The sequence below is a fragment of the Trachypithecus francoisi genome, unplaced genomic scaffold, assembly GCF_009764315.1.
Source record: "Trachypithecus francoisi isolate TF-2019V2 unplaced genomic scaffold, Tfra_2.0 Contig01474, whole genome shotgun sequence".
Taxonomy (NCBI): domain Eukaryota; kingdom Metazoa; phylum Chordata; class Mammalia; order Primates; family Cercopithecidae; genus Trachypithecus; species Trachypithecus francoisi.
The window spans coordinates 9993420-10007212 of NW_022681435.1; the positions used below are offsets into that span (position 1 = coordinate 9993420).

The 13793-nt window shown below is 42.9% G+C and overlaps 1 protein-coding gene across 5 annotated transcripts in view; it reads left to right on the forward strand.

The window, feature by feature from the left end:
• The window catches only part of LOC117062052 (serpin B6-like), a 45193-nt gene extending 40134 nt beyond the window's left edge, over nucleotides 1-5059 (forward strand). For all 5 annotated transcript variants that reach the window (XM_033175196.1, XM_033175189.1, XM_033175180.1 and 2 more), the window contains exons 6-7: nucleotides 2931-3086; nucleotides 4452-5059. In XM_033175196.1, the coding sequence (XP_033031087.1) occupies nucleotides 2931-3086; nucleotides 4452-4856 (561 nt within the window). In that variant the 3' untranslated portion in view covers nucleotides 4857-5059. The remainder of the gene's footprint in view (nucleotides 1-2930; nucleotides 3087-4451) is intronic.
• Nucleotides 5060-13793: the final 8734 nt, after the last annotated feature.

Genomic DNA, 13793 nt, shown 5'->3' on the forward strand with positions numbered 1-13793 from the left:
TCACAAGACTAGAGGTTTTGGGATTTGAAAGTGGGGAGAGGAATTTTCCTAGACCAGTAGTTGGCAAACTATGCCCAATGGTCAGGTCTAGTCCATCACTTATTTTTATAAATAAAGTTTTATTGAAATACAGCTGTGTTCATATGCTAAAATACTGTCTATAGGTGCTTTCATTTTACAACAGCAGAGTTAAGTACCATTGAGTGCCCCTAACTTGAAAATACAAAATCTGAAATGCTCCAAACATCTGAAACTTTCTGACCACCAACATGATGCTCAAAGAAAGTGGTCATTAAAGCATTGTGGATTATAGATTTTAAGATTAAAGATGCTCGGGACAGGCTCGGTGGTTCACACCAGTAATCCCAGCACTTTGGGAGGCAGAGGCAGGTGGATCACGAGGTCAGGAGATCGAGACCATCCTGGCTAACATGGTGAAACCCCGTCTCTACTAAAAATACAAAAAATTAGCTGGGCATGGTGGTGGGCACCTGTAGTCCCAGCTACTTGGGAGGCTGAGGCAGGGAAATCGCTTGAACCTGGGAGGCAGAGGTTGCAGTGAGCCGAGATCACACCACTACACTTCAGCCTGGGTGACAGAGCGAGACTCTGTCACAAGAAAAAAAAAAAAGATTAAGGATGCCCAACCAGTAGGTATAATACAAATATTTCAAAATCTGAAAAAAATCCAAAATCTGAAACGCTTCTGGCCCCATACATTTCAGATAAGGGATACTCACTCTGTAGTTGCAACAGAAACTGTACAGACACCAAGCTGAAAATGTCTACTGTTGGGCCATTTCCAGAAACAAGTTTGCTAAAACCTGGCTTAAAGTGACGGAACTAAAGAAGAGGATATTTATGGTTGAGCATTAGTTTGTGTGAGCAACAATATGAAGATAACAGCTGAAACACAAATATTTTGGAGGTCATTTACTTAATATAGAATTATGTGATAAATCTGAGAACTGGGGACTATAAAGTGTTTTTGACTATTCCTCTAGTATTCAATAAATTCACAGTAGCTGCTATTATTATCTTAGAAAAGACTCAGCAATTGAGCAGAATTATTGCGTAGAATATAATCATGGTCCTCGAATCATTCTTACTGTTTGAGGATGCATTAGCAACAGATGCGGTGTTCTTCTAGTAAGTTGTGTTAATTTTTTTTTTCAGTATTTTTGTTGTTGTTTGTTTCTTCATTTATTTAATGAACAGTGATTGAGCGCTCACTGTATGTCATGTATTGTGCTAGGTACTATTCCAGCCGTGTTCAAAATCTGCAAAGTGTCCCTCTCCTCATGAAGCTTACGTGTTCTTGGGGGAGAAAGACAGTAAACATATATTTAAAAGCAGTGCTATGGAGACAGGTACAAAGAAAAGGTGATAGAAAGTTGAGGTGGGGCAGCACAATTTCCGGTAGGGGTCTCAAGGAATCCCTCACTGAAGGAGGTGGTATTTGAGACAAGGACAGAAGGAGGTGAGGCCGTATGTGTTACAGGTTCTGGGGGAATCATTTCAGTGGGCAGAGTTGAGATAGTTTGCCTATGGATCCGTGAAGCAACCACTCTGAGTGTAGCAGACAAGCAAAGGGAGTGCAGTAAGAGATGAGATCAGAGGAAGTGGAGGACAAGCTCCTGACATGATTTGCCAGTTTTTTCAAAGACTTCAGCTTTCACTCTGAGTCAGGAGGGTTTTCAGTTGAGGAGTGATGTGACTTATGTCTTAACAGGGTCTGTTGGGCTCCTGTGTTGAGAATAATCACAGGGAGGATAAGGGCAGAAATAAGGCAATCACTTACGAGTTTATTGCACCATCCAGGACTAGGATGATAGCAGCGGAGGTAGGATGCACAGGTTAGATTTTGGTTATGTTGTAAAAATGGAGCTGATATAATTTACTAATGGATCAGATATGTGTTGTGAGAGAAAGATGGGAGTCAACATTCATTCCAGGGTATCTGACAACTGGAAAGATGGTGTCCCCCTCAACTGAGATGGGACAGAAAACAGATGGAGCAGATTGGGAAGGGGTTGTGAGGAGCCCAGTGTTACAAGTTAGATTGGAGGTTGGTTTTATATGTTCAGATGCTGATGTTGAGTAGGGCAGTGAAATTTATGAATTTGGACTACTGAGGTGAGCTCCAGGCCAGAGGTGCAGATTTGGATTTTATATTTAAATTCATGACACTAAATGAAATGATAGGGGTGAAAAGGACTCTTTTTCCTCTATATTCGCAAGTTCTTTGGCTGGGACCTTGTAGAGTGACAAAAGAGAATTAACGAGAAAAACGAACAGAAATTTATTAACTTGTGCATCACACACGTACATGGGAAAACTCAGTGATAAGTAATTTGAAGAGCTCATTAGAATTTGTGGTGTTTTTACCCAACTTCATAGGAGAAAGGGAGGGGAACAAAGGGCACTTGGGAAAAAATGCCTTTTGTGGAAAGATAAATGGATCCTTTTGGAGCAGAATCGATGGCAGAGGTAATAGGCTTGTGACAATATCTGGCTGTGTGTGTGCAGACTTTTCATCTCTAAGAAAATTAGAATTGTCACCAAAGAAGAGAACAATGAAAATTGAGTTTTTTCGGGGAGATTCTGCTTTTAGGCAGATAGGCTATTTCAGGAACTCTAATGCCTTCAGTTCAAAATATTCTTAAACCAAAGTGGTATATTTCAGAGTGGCATATCCTGATCTCCTTCAAGATCACCAACAGAAAGCAAGATAAGGATTGAGCCCTGGGTAGCCCAGTGTTTGGAGACTGAGATAATGACCATGAACCAGTAAAGGAAGGGTCTCATACGGGGTTCTAGAGACCAAAGAAAGAAAGCATTTGTAGGGGCAGAAAGTGACCAACTCTGTTGATTATGCTCAATATTCAACTCTTGTGCTTCAACTTAATGTGTATCTGTTTCCTTTCTAGAACAAAGAAAAACCTGTGCAAATGATGTTTAAGGAATCCATCTTTAACATGACCTATGTAAGGAAAATATCCAGCCAAATTCTAGTGCTTCCCTATGTTGGAAAGGAACTGAATATGATCATTTTGCTTCCCAATGAAAACACTGATTTGAAAATGGTAATGAGTGTTCAAAGTATGCATTTTGTCATAGTAAAGGCTCTCACAAGCCTTTTAGGAAAAAAAAGTTGAAAATTTGCTTTTACCAGTGTTTCCCTGACATATTTGGCCACATGCCCTTTTCTCTTTTCAGATTACATCCAGTGGGGTGGTGTTCTAAGTGTTGAACACAATTTAGAAAATACTCTTATCCTAGAATGGGCTCGGGTTGGGGGTCAACTCTGAACTCTGAACCAGGTCAGAGTTCAATGTCCTGCTTTACAATTTAGAAATCTGTACTCTTTCAGGCTGTTTATTCCTGTGGAAAATGGTGGCAGTACCTCCCTATGAGGGATGTTGTAGGATGAAAGACATAGTATATATAATGCATTTGTTTCGATGCACAGAGTATGCCATTGACTAATATTAGTAGTCTTCTCCACAACCTTGCCCCATAGTTGTAAGTTTGCTCTTTAGAAAGCAGTCATGTGGGGGAACAGCTGCTGTGACTCCGTGCATCATTTGAGGATCTTGTTAGAAAGAAGATTCTGATTTAGTAGGACTGGAATGGAGGAGCCTGAGAATCTGCATTTCCACCAAGCTCCTCGGTGATGCTGAGGCTGCTAGTCCATGGACCACACTGAATAGCAAGGTTGTAGAGCGTCAATGAAAAATTTAGCTGGAGAGTAATTTGAGTTTCTAGAAAACTAATCCTTTTGCCTGCAATAGATGAGCTGGAAGTATCGATAATAGAGATAGGTCAGAAGGGATGTTGCTATGCCTTTCAAGCAAGACATGACAAGGGCCTGAATGAAGGCAGTGGCAGCAGAGATGGAGTAAGGGCCAGATGAGAGAGAGATTTGGAAATTTAAATTAACGGAAAATGATGATGGATTCGTTGGAAGAAAGTTTGGATGGAAGGAAAGGCAAGTGTGAGATGTCCTACCTCAACATGCTTCTGTTAAGCTACAACACCAAACTTTGTAAGAACAGCTGTTCTTATACAAATGCAGCCAAACTGTAAGATTCTGCCTCAGGGAAATGGTTTGACTAAGTTTCTGGAAATGAAGAGTCAAAGCACAGAAATATAAAATCAATTCATATTTGAATGGTTTAGCATTACTGTGCTGTCATCCAGATGTGTGCAGTCCAATATGGTAGCCACTAGCCACCTGTAACTATTTACATTTACATTAGTTAAAATTAAATAAAATTTTAAAAATCAAGGCTTCCTTTGTACTACACACACTTCTAGTGCTCCATAGCCATATTTGGCTCATGGCTATCACATTTGGCAGCATGGCCATACATCGTTAACATCATAGCAGAAAACTGTACTGGGTAACACTGATCTAGACCCTAAAACATCCAACACTCTTCTTCTAGGTGGAGAAAGAACTTTCTTATGAGAGATTCATAGAATGGACAAACCCAGACAAGATGCATGAACGAGAGATGGAAGTTTTCCTTCCTAGATTTAAACTAGAGGAAACTTACAACATGGAAGACGTCCTTCGCAGTATGGGCATGGCCGATGCCTTTGAAGAGGACAGGGCAGACTTCACAGGAATGTCATCTAAGAAGGATCTGTACTTGTCTAAGGTCATGCACAAGTCCTTTGTGGAGGTCAATGAGGAAGGTACAGAAGCAGCAGCAGCTACCACCGAAGAAATAGTTTTTTGTTGTGCCAGTTACTCCCTCAGGTTCTGTGCAGACCATCCCTTCCTTTTCTTCATCCAGCACAGCAAAACCAATGGTATTCTCTTCTGTGGCCGGTTTTCGTCTCCATAAGGACATAGGTAGTCATTGGATATAGTCCTTCTCTTTTCTCTTAGTGACCTACATTTCCTCCACTCTTTACAGTGTGCCTGCGACCCAAAGTGACTTTATTATTGCAGCAGTCAAAAATGAGATGTTAGGAATCTAATTTGGAAATTCCTTGTTGAGAACCCTTGTGTGTGTGTTTGCATGTTAAATGTTTTCTAGGGTCTGAACTTGATTGTCTCCAAGGATTTTGTGGTCACTTTGCAGGTGGTATCAATGACCACTTAGTCAAACCCCTCTGCTTGAAATGAGGTGTTACCCTCTCCCCACTGCCCACACCAACATATTCCAACTGTCAGAGTTATCTGCTGTCTCTTCACTTTGTATATGGTGCCACCCTCACAGTCTGCTATGCTTCTGTTTTCCCAAACACAAGAAGATACATGTTATTTTCTGTCTTCTCTGTTCAATAGTATTGACAAATGGGCCTATTTTTAATGGAACAATAGAAAGTGAAATGGAGACTGGGGAGGAAGTATGGTGAGCAGGACTCAGCAGTTCTCAGGAGTGGCCCAGCACGGTGGCTCACACCTGTAGCCGGCACTTTGGGAGGCCAAGATGGGCAGATCATCTGAGGCTAAGAGTTTGAGACCAGCCCGGCCAACATGGTGAAACCCTGTCACCACTGAAAATACAAAAAGTAGCTGGGCATGGTGCTGCACACCTATAGTCCCAGCTACTTGGGAGGCTAAGGCAGGAGAATCACTTGAACCTGGCAGGTGGAGGTTGCAGTGAGCTGAGACTGTGCCACTGTGCTCTAGCCTGGGTGAGAAGAAAAGAAAAGAAAAGAAAAGAAAAGAAAGAAAGAAAGAAAGAGAAAGAAAGAGAAAGAAAGAAGAAAGAAAGGAAGGAAGGAAGGAAGGAAGGAAGGAAGGAAGGAAGGAAGGAGGAAGGAAGGAAGGAAGGAAGGAAGGAAGGAGAAAGGAAAGGAGGGAGGGAGTGGGTCACAAGGCTATTCAAATGTACAACTATCCACTTTCTCTGAAAATTTACACTTGCTATCAGGAGGCAGAGGTGATTATATGTGTTCTGTTCACAGTAATGTAGTCTGAGACAGCTTCACGGGTAAACATCACATGTCGAAATATTTTTTGAAAGCAAGTTAAGCTTTCTGTGGCCATTTGTGTTACAGGCTTGAAATGCAACTGCTGTAATCAGTGATAAGGGAATACACTGATGATTTAGATTGAATAGGGAGGGTTATATTGTTTTCTAGGGCACAGCTAAAAAAGACTTATTCCATCAACCCCCTTGCAGCCAGAAAGACCCTTAGCCCTCAGAACTTCACTGACACAACCCATATTTTCTTTCCATAACTGGCCCACTTTTCCCTTTGCACCAAAGCCAGCTACCTAGCTTCAGGGAGAGAATTGGACTGAGGATTATAAGGAAACATCCACGTTGTATGTGGGCTGAGAGAGGAAAGCGGGAGTATCGGAGGTTGCCGGGTTTGCTACTCTCATTCCTCTTCCTCCTCTGCCCAACACTTGGACTTGGAAAGAGCTCTGAAAGGTGGGGAATAATCAGCTCATGTGATTCTCCCACTGCAGAGAGCCTCTGAGTGTTACAGCCGGGGGCCACAGGGTGGCGCCCTGTTCCGCAAGGAAGCACATGCCTCTTTGCACTGCCTTGCGGATAGTCCAGTCAAGTGCAGTAAGAGGTGGGAGTGGGGAGTGTAAATGGAGTAGTCTCTAACTATCCAAACAGGAAGGTGTTTTTTTTTCTCTTTCCTGGCATGAAGATAATCAAATCATTTCAATAGTGAATTATGAAACGAATAATGGTTTTATCTGTTATAGAAATATAATCAGACTTTAGCCATGTAAATCATAAAACATAGAGATAACAATATGCATATTGTTCCTAGAGCATTTTGTAAAATTATGTTTGTCATATTCTCTTTGAAGAGTTATCACTCAATATTTTATTTCTGTCTTGTAAAGCCTGAAATCTGTGTGCTGCCTTGACATCTGTGGGCTTCTCAGGGCCTCAGAAGCCTGGCCATGCAGTCCCCTGCTCTTGTCAGATATGTGCACCCCGTTCAGCCACTGAGCAGGAAACCTCCTCCTCCTTCTAAGTTCCCCTATCAGCCAGTCAGTGCTACGCCACCTGGGTCTCAACCTGGCTCACTGCCCTCCAGCCTGGAAAATTATTCAAACAAGCCTGTCACATCTGGAGGATCCAGGAATTGCCTCTTCTCTTGTTATTGCAAAGCCTGCCTTCCACAGCCCCTGCTGATTCACTCTATTCCCAAATGCAACTCTCCTGTGACCCTGCATGGCATGCGGTGACCTCCCTCCTTGAGCTGTGAGCAGATGTGACTAATAAACTGCTGCCAGTTTCATCTGTCCAGTGTCTCATGCTATGTGTCTGGTTGTCTCCTACTATTTAGTGGGGGAGATCCCTCCATCACCAACAAGGTGAATATGAGATGATCAAAACAACTACACTTCAGCGAAAGGTCCACCCTCCCAAATAATAACTCCATGTCTTTTGTGAAATTGCACTAAGACATTTCCTTTACACTGTGTAGTGTTTCTTGTAAGCAGCCACAAAGTGAGTTCCATTTAGAATTGAATTCTAGGGAAAAAAGTTTATCTCACCTCTTCAGAGATGTTTACTGAACACCTTCTTTGCATTGGACATTTTATATAGATTATGTAATCCTCAGGGATAATAAACCCATGAGGAATCTGAGACTCAGAAGTAACTCGAACAAGTTCTTGTAGCTGGCAATGAGGTAGAATGTGGATCCAATGTCTGGTAACGCCAAAAACTGGAACATTACTCAAACAAGCCTGGTACCTCCAGAAGAGCCATGGGTAATCTCTTCCTCTTGTTATCATGAAACTTGCCTATATCAGCTCCTACCAGAAGGGCAGCTGTCAGAATAGTGCAGGAAGAGTAGGGACCAGAAACCTGTCTCCCTTTAACATGAAGTCTGATTTCTTTGGCTGTGTTATCCCATCTGAAAAGTGGGACTCAGAAACTTCCGGCACCAAAAGCACATCATCCTGGACCCAGGGATGAGCATCCTGGGATACAGAGCTCAGGTCAGGTGCATCTGGGTGCTATGAACTCTGGAAGCATTGCTGCTCCCTCCAGGAGTCCTGAATGGAGGTCCTGAGAGCCTTCACTCCTCCTATGCATCAATCAATGGGAACTCTAAGGCTCTTGCATCCCTCTTCTCAAAGAGGGCTGCAGGGCCACAATTGCAAAGGAGAAGTCCAAAGCAGGGGGTGGTTTAGAGACTGAGAAAATGCAGGCTGTACCCGCATGAGGCACCCCTCAAGAAGCTGATGCGCTTCGGCATGTGAAAGATGGCCTTTCCTTTCCTCACCTGAAGCTTCTGTGTTGAAGGAGATGGAGGGGGCAGAGGACTGGAGGGAGGTTTCCAGTCCTGTGGGCTGGCTGCACAAGCTGACGTTAATCTGATACTCACAGGTCATAGCATGGACCATGCACACCTGATTGGCATATCTAGTGGCTGTTGGGGAATGCAGCATAAAATTCTTCTCCCACCTATACTAGTCTTGAACTCCTGTCCTCGTGATCCGCCCCCCCTTGGCCTCCCAAAGTGCCGGGATTACAGGCGTGAGCCATCGTGCCAGGCCGGAAGTAGTTTGCTTTCTCTAGCTACTTGTGACCAAGCATACAATGTTTTATCAGTGAATTCCTTACATATTGTCCTTGAAGGATTCTGGAGAGGATCCGGAACAGAGACAGATTCACTAGTTATCATCCCAAATTTAATGACAGGTTTGCCTGATAACTCCATTCATTGTTGTGCCAGGTATCAATTTGTTGTTTATCAGCTCCAAATCTACCTTTGTGGACTTTATGGTAGTAAAGCTGGATCCTATAACAAGAACTTGACTGACTGGCCCAGTGTTAGGCTTTGCCAGTAGAGGGAGCTGGAGAGACACTGTAAGAAGATAGCAGTAGAAACGCACTTTCTGGATTCTGATCTGAGGATTATTCAATGTAGGCACTCAGCCCACTTGGTCATCTGTAGCCACATTCTCAGGGCATGCTTTCTCCACACAGTGGTCATTTCTGCCTTTGGTCAAGATGCAACTTCTGGCAACTATATTCCTACCAGGCATTTGCTTCTACGGACCAGCCACAGCCTGCCCACACCCTCCAGCAAGGGCATATGGCTTCTTGTAAGCCAGCTTTGGCCATCTGGCAAGTTTCATAGCCAGTGCAGACTGCATGTTCCTGTGGCAGCCACACCTTCAAAGAACTCTGACTATCAGCCTTGGGATATTCAGTCACATTAGTTTGCTCAGGTGTGTATAATAAAATACCATAGTCTGGGTGTGGTGGCTCATGCCTGTAATCCCAGCACTTTGGGAGGCCGAGGTGGGCAGATCACCTGAGGTCAGGAGTTAAGAGACCATCCTGGCCAACATGGTGAAACCCCGTCTCTACTAAAAATACAAAAACAAAAACAAAAACAAAAAAATTAACTGGGCATGGTGGCACCTGCCTATAGTCCCAGCTACTCAGCTGGCTGAGCCAGGAGAATCGCTTGAACCCAGGAGACAGAGGTTGCAGTGAACCAAGATCATGCCACTGCACTCCAGCTTGGGCAACAGAGTGAGACACTGTCTCAGAAAATAAAAATAAAAATAAAATACCATAGACTGGGCAGTTTAAGCAACTGGCATTTCTCAGAGTTTTGGAGGCTGGGAAGTCCAAGATCAGGGTGCTAGGAGATTTGGTTTCTGATGAGGGCTCTATTCCTGGCTTGCAGGCCACCTTCTAGCTATGTTCACATGGCAGGGAGAGCAATTTCTCTCTTCTTCTTCTTTTAATGCCACCAATTCCTTCTAGAGGGCCCAACCCTCCTGACTTTATTTTACCCCAACCAACTCCCAAAGGTCCTGTCTCCAGATACTATAATCTTAGGGGTTAGAGCTTTTACATAAAAATTTTGTGAGGACATAATACAGTCCATAGCATATGTCTTTTCCTAAGTATCTAGCTCTTATTTTTTCCACTTACCCCAAGACATGAAATGACCATTTCTCTTTTGTACCTTCTATATCTGCTCCCATTACAGTGTTTTTTAAAAAAAATCTATTACTTAATAATTCTTTATATTAATTCTCTTCAAATCTCTGATGTAGTTTCTGTTTGCAGAGTGAACACTGCCTAATATAACTGAATAAACAGCTTTCATACTATTATGAAAGAGTGTGGCAGAAGCTTGAAGTCCACAGTGCGGGTCTACCAAACACATTCTGGCTTGAGGGAATGCAGATATTAGAAAAACTACTCCACTAAAAACTGAAAATTCTGAGATTAATGCTGAACCAGACAGGACACTAGAACAAGTGGCATGAACTCACACTGTTTCCACAATCAATGGTAACTCTATTGATAAGCTAAAATCTGACAGGATATCAGGATATCTCCCATTCAACTTTGCTATCTGCAACACATTCAATCAAAGCACAAAAACATACATTTAGAAACCAAAGAGACCTTTCTAATTGCCTCCAAACTCTGTTACTTAATACTTCCCCTTAACGTCCTTCAAATTAATGGAGAGACTGACAATTCACTACTGAGGGACTAATGGCAGTTTCCAGCCAATGCCATATCAGGAGACTTTTTTCTTTTATAAGTTCCTTGAAATACAATACCAGGCATATTAATGTAATGCTTTTCACATGAAGGTCCACCGGGTTCTCCATACCCTTGGTCAGCAGATGCTCTACAACATGTATGTTTCATTGCTTACATTTGTCTTGGTAACAATCTAGACATTTTAATATAAGCATTGTCTTAGTCTGTTTTGCGTTGCTATACAGGAATACCTGAGTCTGGGTAGTTCATAAAGAAAGGAGGCTTATTTGGCTTATGTTCTGCAGACTATACAAGAGGTATGGCACTGGCATCCCCAGGCTTCTGGAGAGCGCTTTTGTGCTATGTCAAAAGACATTGAACCTTGGGAGGCGGAGGTTGCAGTGAACCTGCATTGAACCTGCAGGTTCAATGAGGAAAAGGTCAAAGGGGATGCAGGCATATGTGAAGAGGGACCAAATACGGGGGGAAACCTTACTTTATAACAACCCATTCTTGGAGGAACTAATTCATTCCATGAGAGCTAATTCTACCTCACTGACTACCAGGAGAACAGGACCAAGGCTTTCACAAGGAATGCACCTACATGACACAGACACCTCTCCCTAAGTAGAACACTGGCACACCAGGGACTAAATTGCAGTGTGGGTTTTGGTGGAGACAAAAATCCATACCCAAACCACAGCCAGTATATTTTGGATGATCTAGACATTCACTTTATAACTCAGTAGTCTTTAGAATTTAGGATTGTGCTGTTAGTAAGCAGTACTAATTTGTCTGAAGCAGATCCTGTAAAATGATTCATTAACTCAAAGGACTAACCAAATAATAGTCAAGAAGGTTTTAATTGTTTGAACAGAGAGAAGTGGTGGGAGAACTGAAAAGAGAATGTACTTGTGTAAATTGAATGTACCCAATAGGATAGGTACACCGGTCTCAAAAAAATTGGCACTAATGCAGTCAGAGCACATTTGAAGTTAAAAATAGGAATTTACCGACAGCAAAATAGCACCAAAGATCACATACAGGGACACTCCACTTCATCATTTAGCCCAACTTTTCCTAGAGAGTGAACACTCCATTCCTTAAGTGTTATTACAATCAAATTAATTTTTCCTGACATTTATTCATTTCAATTAAACTCTTCTTCCATCACTGAATGAAACACCGTCCAATTGTCTTATGACAATATTATTACTGCAGGGTGTGGCAGAAAAAAGCAGTTCTCTGGGAATGTGGTCATACCAACTGTAGTCTCAGTTCTTCCATGAATTCTTCATGGGACTCTGGGAAAATCACACAAACTACCTCTATTTCACATCCTCCCCTGCAAAATAGAAGGAACAGCATCAACAATATGGTTCCTTCAAATGCTTACATTTTATGATGCTATCTTTGTTCCTTTAGCATTAATTAGCTGAAGCAAGTGTGCTTTGTTTTTGCTGTTTTTTTTTTTTTTTTTTTTTTACACTTTCTCAAAACCAGGTATGCTTGCTAGGAATCTCATGGAAGATTGAGAGGTGTGGCCGGCATATATGAAGTAACTAACTGTTGCTGGAGTATATGGTCAGTCACTGAAGGATACGTTGGAATTCCAGTGAGACTCTTTTTGTTTGTTGGTTTGAGACGGTCTCGTTCTGTTTCCCAGGCTGGAGTGAAGTGGTGCAATCTCAGCTCACTGCAACCTCCCGAGGTTCAAGCAGTTCTCCTTCTTCAGAGCCTCCTAGTAGCTGGGATCACAGACACCTGCCACCATGCCTGGCTAATTTTTGTATTTTTAGTAGATATGGGGTTTCAACATGTTGGCCAGGCTGGTCTCGAACTCCCGACCTCAGGTGATCCGCCCGCCTCGGCCTCCCAAAGTGCTGGGATTACAGGCATGAGCCACTGTGCCCCGCCCCGTGAGACTCTTTAAGGTGGAGTATTTGTTATTTTATAACAAGGAATACAGAGATCTCAAACTACCCTAGGAAGCTCCAATTATGCCTGGACTCTACTTTCCTCCTGACAAGTGGAAGTCTAATTTGGAGGCGCTGGTAGCTCAACCTGAGACTAGTCTAGGAGTGTGCCCTTCCTGAGGTCCACAAAGTCAGGAGCCAAGGGAGTCAGACAAAACTAGGTTAAGGTTGAGTCGGGAGTTGAGAACCAGCGGATACTACCCAGTACCAACTGAAGAGATGTGAAGTTAGGTATGAGGCAAGAAGACAGAAGATGAGGCTGAGGACAGTTTCTGAGGCACTGAATTATATACTCTGGAACATGATCAGTTACCTGTCTCCTCCCCAGTGGGCCGGGAAAAGCTTCATGAGTGGGGAGCCTGTTCAGGCTCACTCTGAAATTGGGCTTCAGTTACTCTGAGAGATACGTTTCCCTTTAGGGACCAGCATTTAAATTGTCCATACTCAGAAAACAAATACAATTAATCCTCATGAATATAGACTTGCAGACAAATTCCTTCACTAGGAAAACAGACCAGTTCCACATTTCATTGCATTATTCCAAAAATTAGATTTGCTCATTCTTAGATTCATCTTTGAATCTTCCTGCTCCCTCTTCCTTTCATGGTCCAAGAAGTGAGGCAAAATTTATGTCCTGGAAATTCCTCAAGGCCATGTCCTCCTGTCCATTTCTCCTGCCTCTGCTTCATTTCAGCTTTCCTCAACTCTCACCCATTCTGTGTCCCTAACATCTCACTGCAGGCAATGGTGCCCTTCTGCAATATACAACATGATGCAGCCAGAGGGATCTTCGTAAATACAAATATGACTATGTTTCTCCCTAGCTTAAAATCCTTTTGTGTTTTCCCATAGTCCACAAGGGAACGAAGAAACCCCACCAACAGAGTCCACATGGCACTTCATGACATGGCCCTGTGGACACATCAGATGCTCTCTTGCAGTGCCTCATCCACACTATCTGAACCACTGCAGGCCTGGATACGTCATGGTTCTCATGGTGCTATCTTGTGCCCCGTTGCACCTGCATACACTGTTTCCTACATGGGATATATCTGTGTTTACAACCAAACTCCCAGGGGCCAAATTATATCCTTTGTAAAGGTGTTCAAACCACCAGACGTTTGCTGGAAGTTTCATGGAGGAGACAAGCATTTTTCATCATTTAATTTGTTTTGCTGGTCAAAGAGGAAAAGGAGTGGATGGACCAAGTGGGGCCCAAAGTCTGGATCTAGTTCTGACCAGCAAGGAGAAATTGATGCACAATGGAGAAGTGACCTTGGCATTTTCAACTGGCCGAGCAGGTAAGTTTGGGCACAGTTCAAATGTGAGTCTGTAGCCACTAGAGAGAGGG